This window comes from Neofelis nebulosa, chromosome 18, assembly GCF_028018385.1.
Source record: "Neofelis nebulosa isolate mNeoNeb1 chromosome 18, mNeoNeb1.pri, whole genome shotgun sequence".
Lineage (NCBI taxonomy): Eukaryota > Metazoa > Chordata > Mammalia > Carnivora > Felidae > Neofelis > Neofelis nebulosa.
The window spans coordinates 17,697,513-17,722,079 of NC_080799.1; the positions used below are offsets into that span (position 1 = coordinate 17,697,513).

The 24,567-nt window shown below is 55.1% G+C and overlaps 2 protein-coding genes and 1 long non-coding RNA gene across 3 annotated transcripts; 1 reads left to right on the forward strand and 2 right to left on the reverse strand.

Annotated features, from left to right (window-relative positions):
• Window positions 1-958: 958 nt before the first annotated feature.
• On the reverse strand, window positions 959-13,534 carry FBRS (fibrosin). The gene is made up of 18 exons (XM_058711981.1): window positions 11,969-13,534; window positions 11,500-11,679; window positions 10,724-10,759; window positions 10,574-10,603; window positions 9,464-9,512; window positions 9,072-9,372; window positions 7,378-7,679; window positions 6,967-7,172; window positions 6,807-6,851; window positions 6,496-6,591; window positions 6,191-6,259; window positions 5,357-5,386; window positions 4,906-4,977; window positions 4,476-4,596; window positions 4,290-4,370; window positions 3,237-3,320; window positions 2,906-3,113; window positions 959-2,783 (listed from the first exon to the last, which is right to left on the reverse strand). The coding sequence occupies exons 1-18, from the start codon at window positions 12,422-12,424 to the stop codon at window positions 2,198-2,200; spliced, it is 2,952 nt and encodes a 983-aa protein (XP_058567964.1). The 5' UTR covers window positions 12,425-13,534; the 3' UTR covers window positions 959-2,197.
• A 1,447-nt stretch (window positions 13,535-14,981) lies between these two features.
• On the reverse strand, window positions 14,982-19,961 carry PRR14 (proline rich 14). The gene is made up of 12 exons (XM_058711982.1): window positions 19,830-19,961; window positions 18,960-19,031; window positions 18,667-18,835; window positions 17,893-18,014; window positions 17,633-17,822; window positions 17,355-17,398; window positions 17,044-17,153; window positions 16,154-16,742; window positions 15,948-16,017; window positions 15,776-15,867; window positions 15,445-15,516; window positions 14,982-15,354 (listed from the first exon to the last, which is right to left on the reverse strand). The coding sequence occupies exons 2-12, from the start codon at window positions 18,980-18,982 to the stop codon at window positions 15,075-15,077; spliced, it is 1,761 nt and encodes a 586-aa protein (XP_058567965.1). The 5' UTR covers window positions 18,983-19,031; window positions 19,830-19,961; the 3' UTR covers window positions 14,982-15,074.
• Window positions 19,097-22,504, forward strand: LOC131501661 (uncharacterized). Its single transcript, XR_009256848.1, has 2 exons — window positions 19,097-19,554; window positions 19,798-22,504. It is a non-coding gene; the product is annotated as an uncharacterized LOC131501661 (long non-coding RNA).
• The last annotated feature ends 2,063 nt before the right edge of the window (window positions 22,505-24,567 follow it).

Genomic DNA, 24,567 nt, shown 5'->3' on the forward strand with positions numbered 1-24,567 from the left:
AGACAATTCTGGGTGGCTTGCGGGGGAGCCAGCGGCTCTAGCTGGGTTTAGCCATTTGGACTTTTTTTTTTTTTAACATTTTTAAAGTGTATTTATTTTGAGAGTGAGCACAAGCAAGGCAGAGGCAGAGAGAGAAGGGAGAGAGGATCCCAAGCAGGCTCCATGCTATCAGCACAGAGCCCGATGTGGGGCTCGAACTCAAGAACCGTGAGATCATGACCTGAGCTAAAGGCAGACGCTTAACTGACTGAGCCACCCAGGTGCCCCTAGTCACTTGGTTTTCAATGATCACATCAAAAAATAACGTTAAGTGTAAAAAAGGAAAATTAGGACATTTGAAAAATAGTACATTTCACAGGATCCCATTTTTTTTTTCACGGTATTTTAAGCTTCTAGCTAGAAAAATAACTGGGGGAATATACTCCTGACAATTAGCAGCGGTCATCTCTGAGGGGTGATATTATGAGGCACTTTCCCTCTGTAGTATGTATTTGCATTTGTTTTATAGTGACCACACATAAAAATTAGTGTTTAAAAAAACTGCAGATCTTTTTCTAACACAACTACGCAAGTACACGTACGCGTATGTAAACACACGGAAATGGGCCTGAAGAACATATATCAAATGATCGCGAGTGGTTACCTCAGAAAAGGCATGGGGCTTGCGTGGGTTGGCAGGTGAATGGGAAATTTAGTTTTGCCATCCTTCTGTCTGGTTTGAACCCGTATAGTATGTACCCCTGGGTTATATAAAAATGTGTGAAAAACGTCAATGCCCAACACCCCAATTCATCCATCTACAAGTAAAAGAACCACTCTCCCAGGTGGGAAGGGGAACCTTCCAGGACATGTCCTGTCTTCAGTATCGTCCTCCCTCATCCCTCCCTGACCCAATGCCCCTTGCCCGCCGCCGGATGACCCCCCCCCCCCCACCACACTGAAAGAGCAGCCAAGGGGCCTCATTGTAACACTCATTTTTATATAAATATCCGCAAGTCATGTTACAGAATAAGCCCCACCGGGGAAAAAAAGTCAACGTTATGTTTTTGTTAAATTGACCCCTGCCTTCTAGGTTGGGCCCCAGCCTGGGGGCGCCTGCTGCTTTGGGAAGGCTGGGACTGCTGCCGAGAGGCTGCTGAAGAAGCTGCCTGTGTGGCCCACCCCCGGGCCGACCCCCTTCTTTGGTGTGTGGTACATGGTGACCTTCTCTGCCCCCCACCCCCCCAGCCTAGGGCAGGGTTCTGGGGAACAGGGTTCTGGGGAGCAGGGCCCAGGAGTCCTGGGGGCACTTGGAAATGGAGTAGGGAGACTGAGCCACTAAGAGGTGGAGTCTGAAGCTTAGAGATTTGAGCCTTTTGGGAATGGTGGCACACAGAGGTAACAGGAACAAGTTGGGGGGGCGGGGGGGACCTGGGCTGTTAGCCAAGCAGGAAGCGTTTGCCCTTCTTTCCAGCCTAGGTACCCAGGTCCCTTCCCCTGTTGCTCTGTCTCCTGCTGACTCCATATTTCCAGGGATAAGCCCTGGGTTCCTGCCTGTCCCCTCCCAGCTCTTCCCTCTACAATCCCCCCTCCCCCCACAGAGAGGCCAGAGGCTAGGAACACAGCACCAGTCTGAGGATTTAATTAACCAGGAAGGGGGGTTATTGGGAGGGGCACCCCTGTAAAAATGTACAAAAGGTCTGGGGGGCTATGTGGAAGGGGAGATAAATATGTACATGGAACCCCCCTTCCGTTAGCCCCTCCTCCCCCAGCCCTGAGAGGGCATGAGGACTTGGGTGGTAGGTGAAGGGGAGGGGGGGCACTTTGGCCTCTGGCTTAGTGAGCCCTTGGGGAGGCAGGCCAAGGGCCTAGGGGCCCTCAGAGGGGGCGATGGTGTACCTCAGGAGATCATGAGCTATGACCTCTGAAATGACCCCCACTCTCATCTCTCACATGTACACACACACGCACGCACACACACACTCACACACACACCCCTCTCTCTAGAGGATTGTGACCTCTGCCCTCCCAGTGACCCCAAGGTCCATCTGATGCTTGATCTTGTGGGGGTTGGGGCTTCTGCTCCCAGGTTCCATGACCTCAGAGATGGCTGGTGAGGTCATGACCTCTGCCCTCTAGCCCTGGCTTGAAACCTCAGCTCTAGGACCTTGTCAAAAGGAAAGGGGGATGGAGCTTGGCCCCCGCCCCTCCCCTTCCCTCACCTGTCAGCCCGGGCTGGGCCAGGGGCCCTAGGTGGGGAACTAGGCCGGGGGGCGGGCACAAGTGGAGGTGGTGCCCCCAAAAGGGCTCCTGGGGGGGTCTTGCTGAGAAGGTGAGGGGTTCCCGGGGCCGCAGCAGGTGGCGGTGGCGGGGCCAAGCGGCTGTATAGCAGGGGGTGGGCAGGCTCCAGACCGTAGAGGCGGGCGGCAGCCACAGCCCCTGGTCCAGTCAGCTCCTCGCCAGCCTCATAGAAGCGGGGTGGCCTAGCAAGGCGAGGGGGCCCTGCCAACCAGGTTGGCTCCAGAAAGCCAGCGCAGCGCTCTGGGGGACTAGGGCCCAGAAAAGGGGGTGGCCGGGGCCTCTCAAACAGTAGGTGAAGGCCCTGAGGCCCGGTGGTGGCGGCAGCGGCGGCAGCGGCGGCGGCGGCGGCGGCGGCGGCAGCGGCGGCGGCGGCGGCGGCCTCCTCCTTCCGTTCTTCCTTTACCCGCACTGATTCCTTGGCCGGTCTGGCCCCTTCCTCGCCAGCCCTGGCCTTGGGAGTAGCAGGAGAAACTCGGAGCTGGGGCCGTGAGAAGGGGAGGTCCCTGTGGGAAAGAATGGAGGTACTCCAGTGGTCTGACCAGGCTGCGACCAGACCAGGCTTCGGGGAGGGAGGGCCAGGGTTGTGGGCAGTGGGGGGGGGGGGGGGGGGGGAGGAGAAGCACACCTGTCTTTCTCCTCCTTGGTGATAGAGGGCTCTCTCCGCTCCACAGGCCGCTCCTTGTCTGAGCCTGGAGTCCGGGCGGCCTCAGGGGGCCGGACCCAGGCAGGAAAGGCCAGAGGACTGCGGTGCAGGCGGCCCCATGGGTCTGGCGGGGAGGCGAAGGCTGGTGGAGCCCCTGGGCTTTCTTTCTGGGCAAAGACGGCGCCGGAGTCTAGACAGAGGGCGAAGCAGGGAGTGACAGGAGCCACGAGGAGGAGGCCCCACTCAGGGACAACCCCCCCCTCCCCAGCCCACTGCCACAGCCACCCACCCGCCCCACCCAACCCGCACTCACTGAATGTGGGGCTGCCCAGGCCTCCAAAGGCCCCGTTGGAGAGGGCAGCCAAAGAGGCGAAGCTTGTGGGACGCCCAAAGGGATCTGTGGGAGAAAAGGGGAATGGTCAGAGCGTCGGCAGCCAGCTCTGATCAGGCACCAAGACTGGCAGGGAAGAGGCAGCTTATTAGCAAGCAGGCCCCAGAGCTCTCAGCCGCTTGGGTCTTGGTTTTAACCACCAGGCACTGAACACCTCCTTAGGCCTGGCAAGGCACTAGGCTTTGACATGCATCGTGTTGTTTAACCTCACAAACAACAAGCCCCACTAGGCAGACAGGATCACTCCCACTTAAAGATGATGAAACAGGCTCAGAGAAGTGAAGTGACTTGCCAACGGTCATCTAGCCAGTAAATGGTACCCCCAGCCCAAGGCCTCTCTTGACTCCAGAGGTCAAGGTCTTACCCCACAATCCCCCGACACCAGCCACCCAGACTGGCTCTAGAGCAAACCATTCACCCGAAGATCTCTGCTGGCTTCCTCCCACCTGACATGCAGGGCCTTTCCCAACCTGACCCTAACTTCATGCACATAGCCAGTCAGAACAACTAACCTACCCCGCTAGGGGAACATCTCACAACTTCCTCTTCCAGGAACACCTAATCCTATGCTATCAGGCTCAATTCCCTTGTGTCTACCCAGACCCGAGTTACATCTCCCCACGAAGCCTGACAAGACTGCTAGGAGCCAGCGACTATGTTCTCACCTGGGCGTGCACAGCCTTCCTCCACCCTCCTCTCCCAGGTGGCACACTATACCCCCTACCACTGGCTATTTCAGAGACAGTGTCTGAGGTGGCAGAGATTGGCAATCGCTTCTCCCTTCCCTATCCCACTTCACAGGTGACAAGATCAAGGCTCAGAGGGGTTAGAGTAACTCGCCCAAGGTCACGAATCAAGTGGAACCAGGCCTACCCCCATTCCAGCCGCCTCTCAAGTCTAATTTCCATCCCCAGCTTGAGAACTCCTGAAGTCAGGGACAAGGCCTGGGTTGCCCAACATGCCCTTGGCTCTTACCAATGTGGGTGCTGGGGCTCAGAAAGGTTCCGTGGGCCCCGGGAGCTGCGGTGAAAGGGTTGGCTGCAGCGTGGACGGCACCTGGGGCAGAGAGGTGGGAGATTCTGGTGAGGCTGAGTGGGCGCAAGGTGGGCCTTGGGCTATAGACAGGGAACCTCAGGCCCTGAGAGGGCTGGCCAGACTCACCAGTCGCAGTGAAGAGGGAGGCGGCCGGGTGGGAGAGCTCCTGCCCAGGGGGCAGGGCCCCATAGGGCCCCGGAAGGCAGGGCAGGAGGTCGTTCCGAAAGTCAAGCTTGTGGGAGTCGCCCTGCGTGGGACAGGGAGAGGGGTGGTGAGTGAGGAGCCAGGTGAAGTCCCGCTCTTGCTCTTCCACCCCTAGGTCCCCTCCAAGGGCTGGCGGGCGCCAAGAAGGGGCTTGGGTGCCTAGCCTCTGCCTCTCTCAGAGCCTTCTCACACCACCTCCCCCTAGTTAGCCAGACAACCTAGTACTAACTGTGAAAATGCTCAGGCAGTGACCGGGACAGAGCCAAGCAATTCGGCCAAGCTCTGCCAAAGGCAGATGCCCAGGGCTCAGGCTGGCCCACTCTCGCTCTCCCCAGCCCTCCGGCCCCAGTACCTTCATCTTTTCCTGGTGTCTCAGGATCATGTAAGCCACGCGCACGTGCATGGCACACCACTTCCCTGGTTTCTGCCGCCCCAGAAGGATAACCAAAGGGAAAGGGAAGGAAAGAACGTTCACTCATCGCCCACTCCAGGCCTGGTCCTAGGCCCAGCCTTGCCACACAACATCCCCACTCATCATCCCTACAACTGAGGGATGACTAGGTTCATTTCACAGCCTAGGAAACTGAGGCTCAGAGAGATAAACTGTCTTGCCCAAGGTCCCACGGCCAGTTACATCAGAACCCAGGTCTGTAGCTTGTAAGCCTTTCCCTTTCTGCTGTTCCACATCTGGCTGCCTCCATGTCTTGGGCTTCTCGCTCATTCCCAAGCAAGACCCGCCCTTAGCCAAACACCCTGACACCAGCCCGCAGCCTCATGCAGCCTGAGGTCCTCACCAAACTCACCCTCAAAGGTGGCCGGAAATGGTCGGGGATCTGGGGATGGCAAAGCAGAGATTGGCGGCGATTCAGACCTGTTTACTGTCCTGGGCACCTCGTCTCCACAGTCCCCAATCCCCACCCAAACACCAGAGCACTTGTGTGGCTCCCTCGGGCCTTGCCTGCCTCTGTCAAGACTGATTTCCCCATCTCTCCCACTCTGGGTATCTCCCCTCCAGCACTAAGGTCTTGAACCAGGCCCCAAGGACGTGCCCCTGCTTGGAGGACTGGGGAGTGAGGAGGCAGACAGGCAGCTTTCTCAAACTCAGAACCTATCCTACTAACAGCTTTACATAGTGAGACTCTGCTGAAGATTCCTCTAGTAAAAAAAAACCTTTACTGCTGCTAAAAGAGGTTGCAAAATCTCTGGTCTAGTCTACCCTTTAGGAAACACATCCTGTGCTTTTCATGATATTCCCAGAGCCGTGGGCTCTAAGGCTGCTCCCTGTGCCACTTCACAAAGGAGCAGCTTATCTTTTCATTCATTGTTTTATGGACAGGACTTCCTGGTGTGATGTCACTTAAAAAAAAAAAAAAAAAAGGATTTTGTAACTTGAAAAATTAGAAAACTCCTACAAAAACTACTCTCCTAGTAAGCTCACTTCTGGGACAACTTCATGAAATTTCCTATTCCTCATGCATGGTAAACCTTGTCCTTTACAGAAATTCCCTCTCGTCAGATTTTCAGGTATGCCCCTGATCGTGTATTAAAGGCAGGGATCAGTCGTTCACTTTCAATCAACCCTGCTCTCCCTCAACAGATACTCTAGTTCCCCCAGGACCTGCCTTGGCCCCCCTCACCTGTGTCCCCTTTTGGGGAAGCCCGCTCGGCACTGGCCCCAGTCGTGGTGGCAGCTCGGGGTTCGTGCTCTGGGAAAGGGGAGTGGAGGGATCAGTCAGGAGAGCTGGCGCCAGGCATAAAAAGGGGTCTGGAACCAAGCTGGGGGCTGGGACAGGGAGGGTGCATTGGCTCTGAAGAAATCTAGGTCCACAAGGGGAGGACAGGAGAATGGGTGTGGTTTTGGGGAACGGAAGAAGGTATGTGGATCCAGGGCGTCTGGGTTTGTACAGGGTGGGAGGTGGTGGTATTTGGATTGGGAGCTCACCTTGGGCTGGAAGGCCCCCTGCAGGGAGCCAAAGGAGACAGCCGGCGGGAGGCCCGGAGGGAGGCCGGGCACTGCGGGAGGGAAGGCCGTGTACGGCTGTGGAGAGAAGGGGACTAGTCCAAGCTGGGGGTGGAGGGGCAGCCCACGTCTCGTCTGCCCATCAATCCTGTGGCCTCCACCCTAAAATCCCCCAGGGAGCTCTCCCAGGCTCAAGGCTCTTGCTTTTGAAGCTGAAGACTGGATCCCCAACAGTCAGGGCCACACGCATTGATGCATCCATCACATAACACACCACACACACACACACTCACATTATGCCGGAAAAGGCCTTCCATCTTTCCTGGATATTTCTCAAACTAGGGAAGAGAAGGGAAGAGTAAGCTGCCAGCCAGGGACCCATGATCTTCCCCTGGAAGCCACACCCTCCCCCCAAGTCTCTGAGCCTCATCACCAGCCCAATGAGGAGCTCACCATGTGGGGGCCATGGGGTGGCAGCAGGCCCGGGGGATAAGGGGTGAAGTGCTGGTGGGTGTGCTGGTGGGTGTGCTGGTGCTGGTGGTTGTGCTGGTGGAACTGGAAGGCCAGGGGCCGGGCGGAGCCCCCTGCCCCCACCACCTCGGGGCCACCCTGGGCATTCAGGTAGCGAGAGTTCAGGTCCTGGCCGATCAGGTCCTGCTCTGTGGGAGGGGAGGGGGAGAAGGCTTTAATATCTGTCGCCACCAGGTCAGCCTCCTTGGGCCCAGGTGACTGGCCTTCCCTTCTGGCCTTTAGCCACTCCCTCCTCAAGCCCTGATGTCTGCTGAGGTCCAGCTGCCCCAAAGCCGACTGGGCCCAAGCCCGGGGCCATGGCCCCCCACCCCCCGGCCAGGACCCCAAACTCACCAGAAAGGGCGTTAGCGGCTGAGGCCCCAGGGTGCCCTGGCACCTGCAGCAGGGGTGGGGGTGGGGGCAGGGTGGGGCCAGGGGAGAACAAGGAGGGGTGGGGGGGTGGTGGGGGGGGCCGCAGCCCAGGGGGGGGAAAGCTGTGGGTGGACAAAGGCAGGGGCAGTGAGGGCGTCGGGGGCCGGTGGGTGAGCTGCGCGGACGAGGAGGAGGCAGATGAGGAGGAAGAGGACGAAGAGGATGATGAGGGGGGAGGCTGAGCCACGGGAGGGGCCGGGGCCTTGGGGGGCGGCCGTGAAGAGCTGGGGAGAGAAGTGGGGAGATGAGTGAGGGGTTGGGAGGTGCCAGCTCTGACGGGAGGGGGTCAGAAGCCTGGGCGATACCTTGACCCTGGTTCTCCAACATGGAAGGTGGTAGAACCCGGCCCCCAGGACCCCCACCCCCGCCCAGGGAGCCCATCCTCAGACTGAGGTACCTCCCACACCCAGCGACCCCCACGCTCTCCCTCTCCAGATCTCTTCCACACAGCTGCCCGGACGTCTCTGGCCACATGACTTGCCCTTTTCTGACTCAACTGCAGCACGAAACATGTCGTTCACTTTGCCGCTTAGTTACAACCTAAGCCACCTGGGTTCCCACCCTAAGACAGTGGAAGCAGCACCTCCCTGGCCTGGCCTAGGAGTCAGGTGACCTGAATTCTAGGCCCGTCTTGCCATTGACACCCTGGGTGACCTTGAGCAAGTCACTGCCCCTCTCTGAGCCTTAGTTTTCTCAAGAATAAGAAAAAGAACGATAATGAAAATGACAACAATAGAACAGCATCAATAATGATAATAATAGTGTCAGTGATTCTTACCCTTTAACAAGCACTTACTGTAGGTCAAGTGCTGGCACCTGCTTTACACGCTAATCCAAATCTCCAACATGTCACACCACCTTCCCAACTGCTGCTGCGTCCGTGCAACCACCTGTACCATTTACTTCTTTCTTTAATTTAACTTTCTTGGCTTTTCACTTAGCCTCGCCCAAGCCACACATGTGAAATCAAGGGTTTGAGATACTAGTCATGTTTTTCTAAAGCAAGTAACAACTGAAAAAAATTTACTCACGTAACAGCTCAAATTATCTCACGCACCACTGACGATGCACGTACACACTTTGGGAAACACTGCATTAACTCATAATTAATCCTCACAATAGCTTTGTTAGGATGAAGGTACTCTTGCTATTTCTTTTTACAGGAGGAGGAAATGGAGGCTCAGAGAGATTAAGTGACTTGTCAAAAATCACACAGTCACTATGTGGCAGAGCAAGATTTTGAGTCCAGGTCTGACTGACACCAAAGCCAGCACCCTTAATCATCATGTCAGCATTTCCCAAAGTATGTTCTGAAGAACAGTATTCCTAGCAGATGTGCCCTGCAAGAAGGTCTCACCAGCAAATAAAATTGAGAAACGGCACAAAGCGGATTTCCCTGCATGTGAATGTAGGGTGGAAAGTTTCTGGTAAGTCCTGCAAGCAAGTAACTTCTTTAAATCTGTTTCACCCAGTGTCTCTAAAACTTTTCAGCCTCGGAATCCTTTCTTCAAGTCACATCCCACAGGTACCATCCCATGTCCCAGCCACAGAATGCAGGGGTTGGCGCCAAAATGACCAGGTCCTTCCAGATCAGACCAAACCCCTGGACCACTCACCTGCCAGTGCTGAGGTCCAGGCTGCTGCCATAGGGAGAAGTGCGGAGGCCGAAGGGCGAGACCCGAAGCTGCAGCTGGGGCTGGGGTGGGGGTGGCAGACTGGGGGCGGCCGGCAGGGGTGCAGGGGGTGAGACAGGAGGCCGAGGGGCCGGTGCAGGCGGTGGTTCCTTCGGGGGGAAAGGCACTAGCAGCGGGTCGGGCCCTGGGGGCTGTTCCTGGCTCCGCTCCAGGCCCGACACTTTAGGGACTACGGAGAGTTTTGCTTCACAGTTCCCATTGAAGGCGCCGTGGGGGCCCGAGGCTGTGAGGACAGGACAGCAGACGTATTCAGTTGAGGCCCACGCTCACCCAACTTCCCTCCCTTGTCTCCAGCCCCAGCCCTTGAGACCAACCTTTGCTGGTTGAGACAGTAAAGGATGGATCGAGGTCATCATCGGAGACCTGGGGAAGAAGGGTAGGGACAAGGTCAGGTTCTGCTCAGGAAGGCTCTAACCCAGGAAGGCTAACAGCCTCTAGAGCCTGCTAGGAATAAGTGATGGTCATAAGTCTATTTCACCAGCTTAGCTAAAATCCAGCAAAGACTATGGGCTCCAGAGGGCCTATCCTTGGGAAAAAGGGTAGGATAGCTGAGCCTGAAATTAGACCAGGAGAACTGAATCAAGGTAGAACTTACATAGCAAAGAAGTAGACACATCAAAGCAAAAATGTTAGAGATCACTAACTGCTGGCCCACATGTCTACCTGACTTACAGATCAGTTTGGTCCACAAGTGTTAGCAAAATCTTTGAAAATTAATTGCTGATAAATGCAAGACGTCCTGATAAAAACTCAGACTTGCAGGTTCTCTTAAAAACTGGCTCCTATTCTTGCATGAAATTAGCTAGAACTAGACAGTGGTCACCTCCTTTAGACAGACAAGAACTCTCTGGTTCACCACAGCCCCTGTCCAGCCAACTTTTTAAGCTAAAACAAGACACACATCAGGGAATACAAACTCAGTTAGTTATAGGAGTAGAGCATCAACTGCTACAACACATTATTTCAAAACAAGCACGTCAAGCCTGATGCAAAAACCGAAATCTAATTTATAAGACTTGTTCTGACACTGACCACAACAGTTTAGAATCTTCACTGCCATAATCTCTGCTTGGGACTCTAATCTGTGAGAGCAGACTAACTGCTAGCAGGAAGGACCAGCTTAGTTTCACAGTCACCTAGGATTTCTGTGGAGAACCACTGGTATCTCCAAGGGCTTTGAAAAACGTGGGATACCAAAACATGGGCTTTCTAATCTTTGGTCATCTGGCGCTAGTTACTAAAGAAAAGAAGTCATTTACCCTCTCAATCTCCCTCCCCCCTCCCCACATTCAATCCTGGCCCACCCTAACCTATGTTCCCCACTCAAGGGGAGGCTCTGTCTGCTGCACATAGGAGACCTTTAAGCTGCAGTACATTTTACAAGTTGTAACACTGCCCACCCCACAAGTTCTACCCCCACTCACCCTCTCGTCCAGATCGCTTTCTGCATCGCACTGGGGAGAAGGAAAGACAGAGATGTCACAAGAGGGAAGAAGAGTGGGGCCCAAGGTAGAGAGGGGACTTCCAAAGAGGAATTGAGAGGGGAGGGACCAGTACAGGTGGAGAGCACTTACTATGTATCCAGCTTCCAGAGAATGACGGGAGGAGGCCTGAGAAAGACCAGAGTCCAGAGGTAAGGGAGGCTGACTGGCAAGGCCTTTGGATAAAGTCTAAACTCCCCAGCAAAGAACTCAAGGTCTTTCATGACATGCTCAATCCTTTTCCAGCTACTTCTCCTGCTAGTGCCCACCGTTCCCAATGTTCTATCTTCCAAATACATTCTCACATCTCTGTGTTTTTGCTCAAAACAACTTGGCTCGTTTCTTCTCTTAACACAATTATGACTATCCTTCAAGGCCTGACTAAGACATCCTAGGGGGCTTTCCCTAACCACAACCCTCCTCCCATCCCCCAGGCAGAATGAGTGGCTTCCTCATGTGGGTTTCTACAGCATCTCTCCCAGACCTCTGCCTTCTACAGCTTCTCAGATTTTGGTCTAGGTATTTGTTCACAGATTGTTTTTTTCTTGGGAGATTACTACTGCCTCAAGAGAGAGGGCTGAGACCCTATCTAATTCATTTACAATTCAGTGAAATCTCTTTGATACAGCTCTGAATTATCAACATGTCTGAAACAGAGCCAGCCAAAAGCAGAAAAGTCTGACTGTAGGAATGTCTCTGTCAGACCCGGACTGAGGAGTAGAGGGCTCAAATTTGCTCTGCCTTCTTTGCCCTTAGAAAATAAAATCACTGTTTACGATGGGCAGTGGCATTACTGATGAAAAACAGGTCTATGTGAAGGACGTTCTGCCCAGAGTTTTAAAGGACAAGGATCTATATGACAAGCTCACCTCTTTCCTTCTCCGTTTATTGGGCCATTTTCGGGCCCGATCCCCAGAGGGCCGGCCAGGCTCCCGATCAGAGCTGTCCCCTGGCTCCCCAGTGGCCCCACTGGAGCCCCCCCTCTTCCGCTTCCCAGAATGCTTCAGCCGATGTTCCAGTCGCTCTGGGGGCTGAAGAGATGCATCCTTCTGTGGAGGAGGAGGTGGGACTAAAGTAGATGGAGAAAGGAAAGCTCCCGACCTCTCTGGGGGTGACCAGGCTACCAAAGTGGCTCTCAGACCAGATAACCTGGTTGGTCCCTGGAGACTAACTCTACCTCCTCCCACCCCAGGGTGGGGCAGAGGCCTGGCCAGAGGAGCCGGTTGCTCTGGTTTGGGGTGCCAGCATTCCCCCCTCAACTCCACCCACTCCAGGCACGATACCCTTCTCTCTGCCCCTCTGAAGCCCCCAAAGGTCCCCAGCCCCACCAGGCCCCACCTGCAAGGCCTCAAGGCTGGCGAAGCTGGCGATGGCGAAGCCATCGATCAAGTCCTCCTCTTCTTCTTCCTCCTCCTCAGGCTCCTCCTCGGCCTCCCCGTCGTCTGCGCCCCCCTCCTCCTCCTCCTCCTCTTCCTCCCCGCGGCTGCCCGAGCCGGCAGGCCGCTTCCGAGCTCGGGGTCGCGGGGGCCGAGGCCTGGGACGGGGCCGCCGTCGTCTCGGGCCTCCGGGCCGCTCTCCAGACGAGGCTGACGACCAAGGCCTGGCCGGCGGTGGCGGCGACGAGGACGACGAGGAGCCGCGCGGGGCGGCCAACAGGGCCCGGGGCGCGTCGCCGCCGGGACCTCGGCGGCGCCGCTGCTCCCGGTCTCGGTCTCGGCGCGAGCAGCGCCGCCGCCGCCGCTCCCCCTCAGCGGCCCAGCCCGGGCCCGGAGCCGCGGCCGCTGCCGTCTCCATGGCGACCGCCCTCAGCGCCGCATCCGGAGGCGGCGGGGCCCGAAGCGACCTGTCCGCAGGCCCGGGGTCGCAGGCGCGGCGCTGGCGGCTGCACAGGGACGAAAAGGCCACGGCTTCCCCTTTAAAGCAGGATCTACTGGCCCCGAGCTTGCCCCAAGGCCAAGGCCCGGGGAGCCGGCGCCGCCCCCGGGGCGACAAGCCCGAGGGCCCCCCCTGTGGGGCCGGCGGGGCCGAGACGCCGAAAACGGGGCGGCCGTCCCTTTAAGGCGAGGCCTCAAGTTGTCCAGCCCCTGACCCCTTTAAAACGACCCGATGGTGTCCAGCCGGCCTAGTGCAGTGGCCGCCCCCTGCCAGGGGTCGAGACAAGTCTCCCCGAGGAAGAGGAAGGGCCACCCCTTTAAAAGGGACCGAAAGCTCGCCCCGAAACGTAGACCTCCCCTTTAAAAGTGTCTCAAGTCCTCCGGCTAAAAGAGGCCACCCCTTTAAGGAGTCCAGGGTCCTCCAAACAGCAGGCCGCCCCTTTAAGGGCCCGGGAGTTAAGTTTCTGGTCCTCCACAAGCGGCCACTTCCCCTTTAAGCTGATTTTAAAGGACTTCTTGCGTGAGAGAGAAACGGCGGTGAGAATCCCCACTCGTTCCAGCTCTCCCAACAGCACAGTTCTCAATTTGTCAAGCTTCTGTTCGATGGCTTCCCCTTTAAGGCTGCCGATGTAGTCTGCCGAGTTCAGTGGCCGCCCCTTTAAGGAGATTTAAAGGGGCCTCCTCCAGGCCCAGCTCTTCCAGCCTCCGCCTCCGGTCGCCATGAAAGGCGAGGGGGGGGGCGGGGCCGCGGGTCCAGCCCTCCAAAGCCCCGGATGTGAGGCAACGGTGACGGGTAGAGCTTCTCTGTCTGCCGACATAAAAGTCTCTTCCTCCTTTCCTCCGTCTCTGCCTGACTTGCGCCGTAAGGGATCCGGAACAGCCGTTGGGCAGCGGGGTAGCTCCAGCGCACCCTCCTGTTGTCTCCTTTGGAGTCCTGGGCCTCTTCTTCGTCAGGACTTCCCTGCCCCTCCTCCCTCTTCCTCCTCAGCCTACGCCTCCTTCCTCTCTCGGCCTCCTCCCACACTCCGCCCCTTTCCCCTCACCCCTCCACAAGCTTAGTCGTTGATAGGTTGAGAAGTGTACGACAAGGCGAAGGGCGGAGTCAAGCTCCGGGGAATGGGTAATATGTAACCGCCCTCAAATCTTGGATTGGGTATACGTCAGATTAGCCCCGCCCTTCATCAGGTCTTGTGACTAGACTGGTTAGAAGTAAGCGCTTGGGGCGGTCCCTCAGGTGACCCCGCCTCTTCCTGCTCTCTGTTCATTGGCCCGTCTTCAGACAGCGTCGAGACTAGGAGCCAGGAGGTGGTGCGCAAGTTCTAGGAGGCGGTTGGCCGCTGGGCGGCGTGCGGCCGCGGAAAGTGCCTCTCGAAAGCAAGTTACGTCGCCTCTCCCTTTCCGCCGCTTGCCTTAAGTCCACAGGCCGCCTGGCTTTCTCGCGCACGCGCGTTGGCAGTACTGTTGAGCGGCTGGCAACTCAGCGGGATCCCCTCGGTGCCGGGTGGCTCGAGCACGCGGCATGCCTTGCGAGCACCAGACGCGCTAGAAGGAAGCTGCGTCCTCATTATCATTTCATTGCGTGGGAGAGTGGTCTCCGCGTGCTAATAGGAAACACTTTGCACTTGTGTGCCGGCCACGGCCACTTTCTCACATATTAACTCATTTGACAGTAAGAGTTCTTTTAGGAAGGTACTGATATTAGCCCCGTTTTACAGAGGGGGAGGGGAATTAATACACATTGAGTTTCCTACACAGGATTTGGGCTCAAGAAGCCTTAACTGTGCTCTTAGCCACTGCTCTGTTCTGGCCCTAAGTTACCAAAGATGGAGAATGCCACTTCTGGCCTCTGCTTGCCTGGGTTAACCATTTTAACAAGGACATCTCATTACACATTCAGCTTCCTTCCTTTACTTAAAAAAAAAAAAAAAATCTGTACCTCCAATGTGGGGCTCAAACTCATGACCCCGAGATGGAGTCACGTGTTCTACCAACTGAGCCAGCCAGGTGCCCCAGCTTGCTTGTGTGTAAAATGGGTATAATTCCCTCTCATAGTGCTATCTGCAGGGCAAGTACATATGACAGGTTGTTGTAGGTGCTCAATTACAGCTGATTACTCTTATGTCTTGAATCCAGAAGCAAATCCTGGCCTGCATGTTCAGAGGAATTCAGGGCCATATTGATCAAGGCCTTGGTCCACTCTGGGTCCTTCAGTCTCCTCCTTGATGTAAGTGAATTTAGAGAACCCTGCCCAGGGTTCAGAGTCAGTATCTTCTGGAACAGATTCTCAAGTATCCCTCCACACAGGAAAATTCTTAAATCAAGGAAGTATGTCCGATGACCATTCCCCCACTTCCCGTATCAAACCCTCATTGCCTTCCCTGGCACCTCCCCCATTTCCCAGTCTTTGGGAGCCAAAGTAAAAACATCAGCTGGTACTGTCAGTCAATCTCAAACTTAGCCAGAGACATACAAAAGAATCAGAAACATATTGAAAACTTTACTAGAAATATAAAGAAAAAAATATAACTGCCTTAGATGCTTCAGGATGGACGGACAAACAGATGGAGCTCCTAGGTCCGATGGGGATGCTCCCTATCCACTTCCTCCTCCTCCAGGAGTGAGGCATCCAGCTCCTCCAGCCGCTGCTGCAGCAGAGGTCCCACATCTGGGCTGGGGGCCAGGTTGGAGGTAAGGGTCCTGCCAGCTGCAGCCCGGACTCCACGAGATGGCCGCCGGGATCGAGGAAGGCTGCTGTCCCGAAATTCTACAGCCCGCCGAAGCTTCTTTGAGCTGGTGAAAATCAGAGTCCCGTTGCGCTCCCGGGGCTCCTCAAAGATGGTTTCAAAGGTCCTGGACCAGGCAGGGAGGGGTGCTGGTTACCAGCGTGGCCCCTGGTTCCAGCCTTCCCTCTATTACCCCCAAGCCTTCAGAGTTTCTCACCTCCTGGTTGTAGGTGACTGATAATTCTTGTTGGTATAAATTTCTTCTAAGCTGAACTCCTTCTTGTTCAACCTGGGAGCAAAGAGCAGAGGCCATTGAAAACCCAGGGCCATTGTGCCCTGAAAAAAGGATAAGCAAGGTGTGGTCTATATTTTAGTTTCTGGGACACACTGAGGCCAGGAGTGCTGCCTGAGACAGACATATAGTTCTAAGTGCAAACCATGTTCAGACCAAATTGACTCCTCCCTGAGAGAAGACAGAGCCGCACTTCAGAGGGTCCAAGCCTACACCTATTTGGCCAAGGCAGCTGCATGTACAATGAGCCACTCACCTGATTGGTCGAGGCAGTCCCATTGGTGTAAGGTTTGGCTGAGGACGGACTGGTGTCCTGCGTATTCTGAATCGAGAAACCTTTCCCATGGTCTGCAAAAACAGGGCAGAGGATAAGGGTGCAGCATGGACTCAGAGTCCCACTTGTCTCCTCCCCCCATCTCTACTCCTACCTTGGTCTCAGGGTCTGAAAGCACCTGGTCCTCTGAGGCCCTTGGCTCCTTCCCCTTGGTTGAGCCCAACCTGCAGATAAGGTCAAGGCTCAGGGACAAATAATATTCATAGCAATATCCCCATCTCCTGCCCACTGGATAGTAGGGAAGGAGGCTGGGCCCAGCCTGCGGCCAGGGCTTTAAGAAGGGTTTATTGAGAGCACTACCTGGGTTCTGCAGGTTCAGAGAAGGAGGAAGTAGATGCGGTGGACGAACAAGATGTGATGAGGGGAGGAGAGCCTCCCGCTCCTCCAAGAGGGAAGACCTCTTTCCGGAGACAGGGCCGAGGGGGTGGTGGGGCTCGGGCCATCTCTCCACCACCCACAGTGTGCCGCCGGAGCCGTGACCGGCTCGGGTGGTGTGGAGCAGGGGGCCAGCTGCAGGTATCTGGGCCAGGGGGCCCCAGATCGGGGCAGGAGTGGCTTCGGCCCAGAGAGGGCTTAGAAAGAGGTGCTGGGGGATTGTGGTCTTGGGCCCGCCACTGGCGGATAGGGGGCCGGGGACTGACAGATGCAGTGTCCTCAGTAGCCCCAGACTGCTCAGCCTCTGAGATGGCAATCTTCAACTCCAACTTCATGGGAGGTGATGGGGGTGGGGGCCGTGGGGCTTTGTTGGGTGTGAGGAAGATGTCAGCAAAGCTCTCCAGCTTGGAGCGGACGGAACGGAAGAGGGGAGCCAAGCCCCAGGGACTGAGGCGGGGGCGTAAAAGGCTGGACGGCGGTGGGATCGATGGGGGCTCCAGTACAGGATCCGGGGCTAAGGAAAGGAGAGGCTCAGATGGGCATTCCTCAACTGCAGGTGTCTAAGCCCTACTTCAGTAGCCTCAGCTCCTCCCCCAAACACTAAACTTTGCCCACAGAAGTCTAAGCCCACCCCTAAAAAGCTAAGCCCTAAATTGAGGAATTGAACCTCAGACCTCTGAAGTCTACACCCCAACTTCACACACTGAGCTCCCTGAGGGGAAGGAGTTAAGCCCCACCCCCACCTTTGCCTCTGATACTTTTAAACTCAGCTAGGATTTTCCAGAGCCCTAAATCTCATCCCTCTGAGTCCTTACCTCCTGGTGGGCTCTCCAGAGGGTCTTCAGGCAAGGCAGATGGCTGGAATGGGGGATCCAGGTCCCTGGACGGAAGCATTGGCTGGTGAACCACGGTCATGGGCTTGGCTCTGGGGTTAAGGGGAAGGTAAAGGCTGAGGGAGCTTCCAGGTCCAGATCCCACCTGAGCCAGCACCTCCCCTGTCCCTTAAGGCTTCTGAAGGTGCTACAAGGAAGGATTGGACAAGTAAATTCTGATGCCCCTAACTCTAGTTGCCTGGGTAACAGGTGTTGCCTGGACATTTCGATAATTCCTTCCCCAGCCCTCTCACCTTCTTGCTGGGATGATGAAGTTGGGAGTCTCATCAGCAAAGCCCTGGGTGTAAACAAAGAATGTTTTGGGGGAGGCAAGGAAGCCCCCTTCAGCCTTCTTAGCTACCCACATTCCGACCCTCTCAAGTCTCCAAAGGCCTGCCGGGGTTCACACCAAAGACTTTTCCATATAGGTCTTTCCTCGATGTCTTCCATCTAAAATAATATTCTCCTTACTCAGAGCAAAAGCTACCCCCGCTGAACGAGCCCTGACATCCTTACCCCAAAATACTCATACCTCAGCTGCGGGTCTTGAGCTGGCAATGTCTTCTAGCATCACCACCAGAGTAGGCTGGGGGGCCCAGTCCACCTTTTGTGAAGGGCCTTCCTCTGGGCCAGGGGTTGTCCTTGATCTCCGTCTCAGGGTAGAAGGGGGACGGTGGGTACGGCTCAAGGGCTCTCGGCGTAAGTGCAGTGGGTCGGGAGGCCTAGAGAGGACACAGGAATATCAGAGGGGTTCAGTTGTGTCCCGTTTACCCTCTATCCTGCCATGCTCACCTGGTCTGCGAGGACCACGTAGCCTGTTGGGATGGCGAGGCAGGCGGCTGGTTTCGGACAGAATCTCGGCGGTTGCTGCGGTGTTGTGGGGTGGTGGTCTCTTCTTGGGGCACCAGGGGAACCTAATTGAGGAGAAAGTGTCAAGAGCAAGGTGATGGACTGAGGTCAGACTGGACAGGGCCTCCCTGAACCTAACAGTGCCCTGTGCCATCAAAGTGACAGAGACTGTGACTAGAATTCACTTATGAACCCAAAGAAGTGAGTTGAACTGAATCAGGGGCCAGATATTACAGTGTCCTGAGCTGCAGTAATCTCACCCTGGCTATTTGGCGAAATGAAAGGGAGAGAGTAACCTTGGGTGAGTCACTGCCCTATTTGGGGCTTCAGTTTTTCTAATCTGTGCAATGGAGCCAAAGTCCTCAGCCTGCTTCCCAAGGATAGCCTAAAAGTTTGCCCTGGAAGAAAGCAAGGGTTTCTCATACTTAAGAGTGTAGAGATGTGGTTGCAGCCCAACAGGGTTGATGGTGGGGCAGGCGAGATTCTACCACTGAACCACCAATGCTGGGTTGATAGTGGGGAATGAGCACCAGAGACTCTGCCCAAATCTAGGTTGGATTGAGAGCTAAGCAGAACTCTAGTATTAGTGAGACTGCCTGAGCAGGGTGTGAGAATGAGGTATCTGGACCTCAATTATCCTCACTAGTGATCTAGTTTCACCTTGGTACTGAAGAGAGGACCTGAGGAAGAAGGGGCCTTTCAGTTCAGGGGGCTCACCATACGGGCAGCCATAACATCTTCCAGCACTACAGCCAGGACCCGCCGAGAGGCCTTTTCCAAGGGCGAAGGGGCTGCCAGAGACTGCAGCCTCGGCCGTTTGGGGCTCCTGGCTCCCCATAATGCTCGAGCCAGGGGCTGGCGGCACAGACGTGGCCGGCCAGGTGGGCTGGAGGATGAGAGAAGCAGAAGACAGTCGCCTGGGTCCGTCGTTAGCTCTGTGGTTTCCCCGGTACGGTCGCCAGGCTCCCCGTTTCCCGTGCTCAAGACAGGCGGGCGGGGTGCGCTCTCACCTGGAGTCCCCGGGCAAGTCCATGGGGGAAGCGGCGGCTCCGGGGAGTCCCTGGGGGATCCCAGGCTGCAGCCTGGGATGGGGGGGGAGCGGGGGAGCGGGGAGTGAGGGCCAGCCCCTCCCCTGGGGCTCCGCCCTTCATGGTCCGCCCAAGGCTCCCGGTAGCCCACAGGCCGGGGCCCTGGGGCGTAAAAGGGCGCCCCCGGCTGGCCGTCCGGAGCGAGTGTCTTCCCGCTGCCGTCGCCCGAAATCAGTGGATCACCCGCGCCCAGACTGGCACTTCCCGGGAGACCCTGGCTTGCAGCGGCCCCAGTTCTCCCACGGCCCCGAACCTCCTGGTGGGGCCTTTGTCTCTTTAGAATCCGCCCTGAGATCCCCCGGGATCAGCTGGGATCCCGGTCCTGGGAGGCTCACTTTCTGCCGGATCCCTCTGCACTCCTCATCCACTGCCAGCGAGTGGCCGAGAACTCAGAAGCAATACTCTCACACACCGACGGCACCCCCCGCCCCACCAGATCCCCTACACTGGATCCCTGTGGAAAGAATCCTACAGTGCGGTTCCTCCAATCAGACGCCGCGAGGATCCTCCTCTCCCTGTAAGTTTGGGCTCCGCAAAGCTCCACTCAGACAGGGGCAGCCCGAGCTTGAGCATCACGAACTCAGTCCGGATCCCCGGGGATCCACTGTCAAACAGATACCCCCTTCACTCCAATCTCGGGAGGTCCCACCCACCGACCCCATCCTCCACCCCTCCCCGGCTCCCCGCCCAGTGCTCTCCCCAGCCCAGGACCAGATGGTTCAAATGTTTCCTTCCCTCCCTCCTCCCGCCCTCTCTCCAGCCGCTCGGTGCCCTCCCCCGCGCGCCGCTCACCGCCGCCTCCCGCGGATCCCGGGTCTTCGACGGCTCCCACCTCCGGCTCCTTTAAAACCAGCCTTACCCAGCACTGTCCAACCGCCGAGGGCCTTCTTCTCGGAGCCTTCGGGCGCCGCCCAATCGCCGATCCCCGTCTTCCGGGGTGGTGAGAAACTAAGTGAAGCCACCTGGCAGCCATCTTCCCTAGGGGCAAGAAGCCAAATTGGGCACCGCCGCCATTATAGTTGAGGGCAGGTAGCTCTGTCCTCGAAGAACCGAAGTGGACCGGATGGAGTCGTTTTGTGAAGGCCAGTCAGTGGCCGAAGACTATGCCAAGTTTCTTGAACTACTGAGGCAGCTGTAGTGACTAGAGTGCCGCCACGTTTTTTAAGGGCATCTTCCGGGTTTTTTTTTTTTGTTGTTTTCTTTTTTTTTTTTTTTTGGTTCTCAGGCCAATAAACGTGAACTGAGTTGCTAGCGACAAGTGAAATTCCCAATTTCCTAGAGAGGCCTCATCGAGGGCGGTTCCGGTTACCCTCCGGGATTCCTCAGCCGGGTTCCCACGTCGCTGAGAAGATCTGGGGAGGGGTTAGGGGCCAGAGACTAAGGATAATGCCACCTCCAGCTCCTGTGTTTGCGCTATGTCCCGGAGAGGCTGCTGGGCTGGGCCAAAATTGGGAGGAGGCTGGGGCGTTGACCTTCCTGGAGGTGTGGGGGTTTCTGCGGCGCACGCCGAGTGTTCAGTATAGGGGCGCCTTTGCAGGGGACCAATAACCCACCTTGGCGTGCTCCGTAGGGTCCGGCAGCTTGCCTCTCTGTTCCGGGCTCCCACTAACCTTCTTTCAAGAGGGGCCTGGAAATAGCCCTTAGTAGTAAGGGATCGAGGGTGCATTCCCACTGCTTGGGAGAGTCTGCATCATGCAACCTTTACCAGGAGTCGGACTATTAGTGGGGAGGAAGTGGGCAGGTACTAGCTTCTTGAACTGTGAAGCGGCTCTCACCGCGTAACCAGAGCCTGTACCTCCACTAGTTCTCCTTCCCCAGAATTTCCTCGTCCAAACCAGTACCTAATTTTCTTGGTGGAACAAGAAAGCCTGAAGCCTAGAATCCTGGGTCTGAGATGAAGGTGCAGCCCAACCCAGCAGAATTCTGCCTTCTGGGACTTCGTGATAAACGTATTGACATAGTGAGAATGATATGGAAAGAACAGACTCAGCAAGAGCCGGTGTGGAAAGTGAAGACTCCCCCACTCTGTAAGCAAGGGCTCATCCAGATAGCTCTCCCAAGCCTACAGCAATTCTCTTTGTAACACAAGGCCTGCTGGGTCCTCTGGAAATCCACAATGAGGCTTCTGGTGTTGGGGGAACAACAGCTTTTCCAGTGGGAAGTGTTCTCTCTTCCCTGGATGGGGGCTGGCTGTCTGATGATGCTTGCAGCTGTGAGTGCTTGGAGATCCTTCTCAACCTTGTTGAGTTGAGAGGCCCTCTGTAGGCTCTCACTTTCTTAAACAGGTGCTTCCCCAGCCCCAAGGCAAGAAAAGCGCTCAAGGGTAGAGCATGCCTGATCAGAGTTTTGATTCTCTGGGTCTCCTGAAGAAGTCAGGCAATGGCAAAGGACATAGGCTTAAGGAAAAGGTCTGGGTCTGAGAATTTGGCAGGGACGGCCCAGCCCTAAGACCTAACTTGGGGTGCTGGCGTTTATCAAATTGAAGTTTAATGTAGACTGTGGTGTCTTGGCCCTAAGCTCAGGTCAGCAATAGCAAACCTGATATCCTCACCGTGTTACCTCTGCCTTTTTTGTGACTACCATTTCAACAACTCTTACCTCACCCATCACCTGTGTACACACTCTAGGGCCTGGTCAATGTGTGCTGATCCACTGGCAAGAGGCCCCACACAACTTCCAGTGGGGCAGGTGATGTGGCTGGAGGTTGGCCCATCGGTGCATCATTGTTCAGAAACTCTAGGGTGCCTGGGTGGCTCAGTTGATTAAGCGTCCAACTTCAGCTCAGGTCATGATCTCACAATTCATGAGTTTGAACCCCGCATCAGGCTTTCTGCTGTCAGCACAGAGCCCACTTAGGATCATCTGTCCCCCCTCTCTCTCTGTCCTTCCCCCGCTCATGTGCACACACCCATTCTCTGTCTCTCAAAAATAAATAAACATTAGAAAGAAAGAAAGAAAGAAAGAAAGAAAGAAAGAAAGAAGGAAGGAAGGAAGGAAGGAAGGAAGGAAGGAAGGAAGAAAGAAAGAAAGAAAGAAAGAAAGAAAGAAAGAAAGAAAGAAAGAAAGAAAGAAAGAAAGAAAGAAAGAAAGAAAGAAAGAAAAGAAAGAAAGAAGTTATGGGTCCCTTTGACTCTGGGTCTCCCATCTGCTTAACTATTCTTGACCTCAGTGGTCTCACTTGTGAAATGGGAGCAATGAACTCTATCATGCCTATCTGAAAATCGACTTGAAAGATAAAGATCAAATGAGAAGACACACCTGAATGTGCCTGATAAATGAAGTCTCCGGTAAAATGAGGAAGATGGGGCGCCTGGATGGCTCAGTCAGTTGAGCTCTTGATTTCAGCTCAGGTCATGATCTAATAGTGGATCCTGCATGGAGCCTGCTTAAGATTCTCTCCCTCCCTCTTCATCTGCCCCTCCCTAGCTCATGCGCTCTCTCTCTCTCTCTCTCTCTCTCTCTCTCTCTCTTTCTCTCCCTCTCTGTCAAAAAAGAAAAAAAGATAAAAACCACCTCTTCTTTCTCTCAGAGTACCCTATCCCTTCTGGCCCTCAAGCCAGCTCTGCTCAGTACCTTTGTCTGCAGAAGCCTCTAGCCCGAGCTCCAGATTAGCTGGGGTGGGTTGAGTTGGGTTGTGGCTGCAGGGGATTGGAATGGGTGGGATGGTCAATGACAGAGCTTTCCTAAGAACCACCCCTGAAAAATGACAGGAAGCTTCAGGTTTGGGTTGCTGTTGTGGTTCCCATCAACCATTTAATAAGAGTTCAACTCCTCCTACATGCTCTGCCCTGGGGATAAACAGGTGCTTATTCCCAGGAGGTTGGTGTTTAAGTCCCTGTACACAAAATTGCCATTGGCTCTACTACTTCCTGCAGCTTCTGTCCTCTCCACCTTAAAGGACTTATTCCAGCCAGGTGGCAGCACATGCCTGACCAACTTAGTTCCCCAGCTGAGGAGCTTTCAAGATCCACCTCTGAGGGCTTTTCCTCTCTGGTCAGCTATTGCTAGAATTTGTAAGCAAATCCTGAGAAAAGCTGGTCCTACCTATGGTCTAACTCCTCTTCCCCAGTTAGAGAGTCACCTGCCATCAGTTCTATACTTGGCTCGTTGTTGTTGTTGTTGTTGTTGTTGTTGTTGTTGTTGTTGAGGGAGAGATCATAGGGAGGTGTCAAGGTCAGAAGAACTGATGGTGAAGTGATAGGGCTTATGGTGAGGGTTTCAGAGGAAGGGAGAAGGTTGGGGGAAGGAGAGAATCAGGAAGGTGAAGGGAGGGGTGCCTAGGTGGCTCAGTCGGCTAAGTGGCTAAGTATCTGACTCTCGATTTTGGCTCAGGTCATGATCTTGCAGTTCCTGAGTTTCAGCCCCGCATCAGGCTCCACACGGACAGTGCAGAGTCTGCTTGGGATTCTCCCCCTCTCTTTCTCTCTCTCTCAAAATAAATAAATAAACCTAAAAAGAAAAAAGAAGGTTGGGGCGCCTGGGTGGCTCAGTTGGTTAAGCATCGGACTTCAGCTTAGGTCATGATCTCACGGTTTGTGGGTTCAAGCCCCACGCTGGGCTCTGTGCTGACAGTTCGGAGCCTGGAGCCAGCTTTGGATTCTGTCTCCCTCTCTCCCTGCTCTTCCCCCACTCGAGCTGTCTCTCTCTCTCTCTCTCAAAAATAAATAAACATTAAAAATAAAAAAGAAGGTGAAGGGAAGTGTCCACTAATATCTGAAACAATGATGTGTCACTGTATCAGTTACCAATTTATTACTTCTCAGTTCCAAATTCACTCTTTTTGCCTCCTCTGTGAAAAGGGATCTGGGCCCTTTAAATATATTTTCTTTGCCAGCTGGCATCGTACTAAATTGTCAGTAGACAGCTGGGGAGGCATTGCAGGAAGAAAGGATTTTCTTCCTGGTTCCAATGAGCCCTATGGTCAAGCTCGTGCCGTGTAAGTGGGTTCCCCAGCCCTCAGCTTCTGCAGTCCCTGCAGCTTCTCCAGCACCAGCGCGCAGTGGCCAGAAACTCTCCCTGATGTGCCTCTTGCAGTTTCCTAGTGGAGTGCCTCTGGTGAGATGCCTTCCTGTGACTAGTTTCCCCTGACATCCCAGAGGGAAGATATCCAGGATGTTCCACCAGAGGTGACACCCCAGCCACTTCTGTGCTCTCTCTAAAAAGTTCTGGATCTCAGCCCCAGGGAGGCCCAGATAGAGGCTCTTCCTTGGGTGTTATATCCCCAGCGAAGAGTTAGCGTCTTCTTATATCTCCTATTCCTGCCTTCTTTAGAATTCTCTTTACTTCCTGCTATCTGTAGTGGGCAGAACTGTGTCTCCCCCTCCCAAATATATGTTCAAATCCTAACCCCCAATTCCTTTAATTGTGACCTTATTTGGAAATAGAATCTTTGCAGGTATAATCAATGAGGTCGTACTGGATTAGGGTGGGTCCTAAGTCAGCGTCGGGTGTCCTTGTATGAAGAAGGGAATTTGGACACAAATAGAAAGGAGAATGCCATGTGAAGACACGCACAGAGACACAGGAAGAA

What these genes read in the sequence shown, in the direction of transcription:
- PRR14 (XM_058711982.1), bottom strand. Translation starts at nt 18,982, where the DNA reads ATGGACTTGCCCGGGGACTCCAG. An exon ending in TCTGAACCTGCAGAACCCAG is followed by an intron (nt 16,018 to 16,153) that starts GTAGTGCTCTCA and finishes CCTTATCTGCAG; the next exon opens with GTTGGGCTCAACCAAGGGGA. An exon ending in TTTCAGACCCTGAGACCAAG is followed by an intron (nt 15,868 to 15,947) that starts GTAGGAGTAGAG and finishes CTGTTTTTGCAG; the next exon opens with ACCATGGGAAAGGTTTCTCG.
- FBRS (XM_058711981.1), bottom strand. Translation starts at nt 12,424, where the DNA reads ATGGAGACGGCAGCGGCCGCGGCTCCGGGCCCGGGCTGGGCCGCTGAG. An exon ending in AAGGCCTTTTCCGGCATAAT is followed by an intron (nt 6,592 to 6,806) that starts GTGAGTGTGTGT and finishes TTCTCTCCACAG; the next exon opens with CCGTACACGGCCTTCCCTCC. An exon ending in CTCCCTCTTCACTGCGACTG is followed by an intron (nt 4,371 to 4,475) that starts GTGAGTCTGGCC and finishes TCTCTGCCCCAG; the next exon opens with GTGCCGTCCACGCTGCAGCC.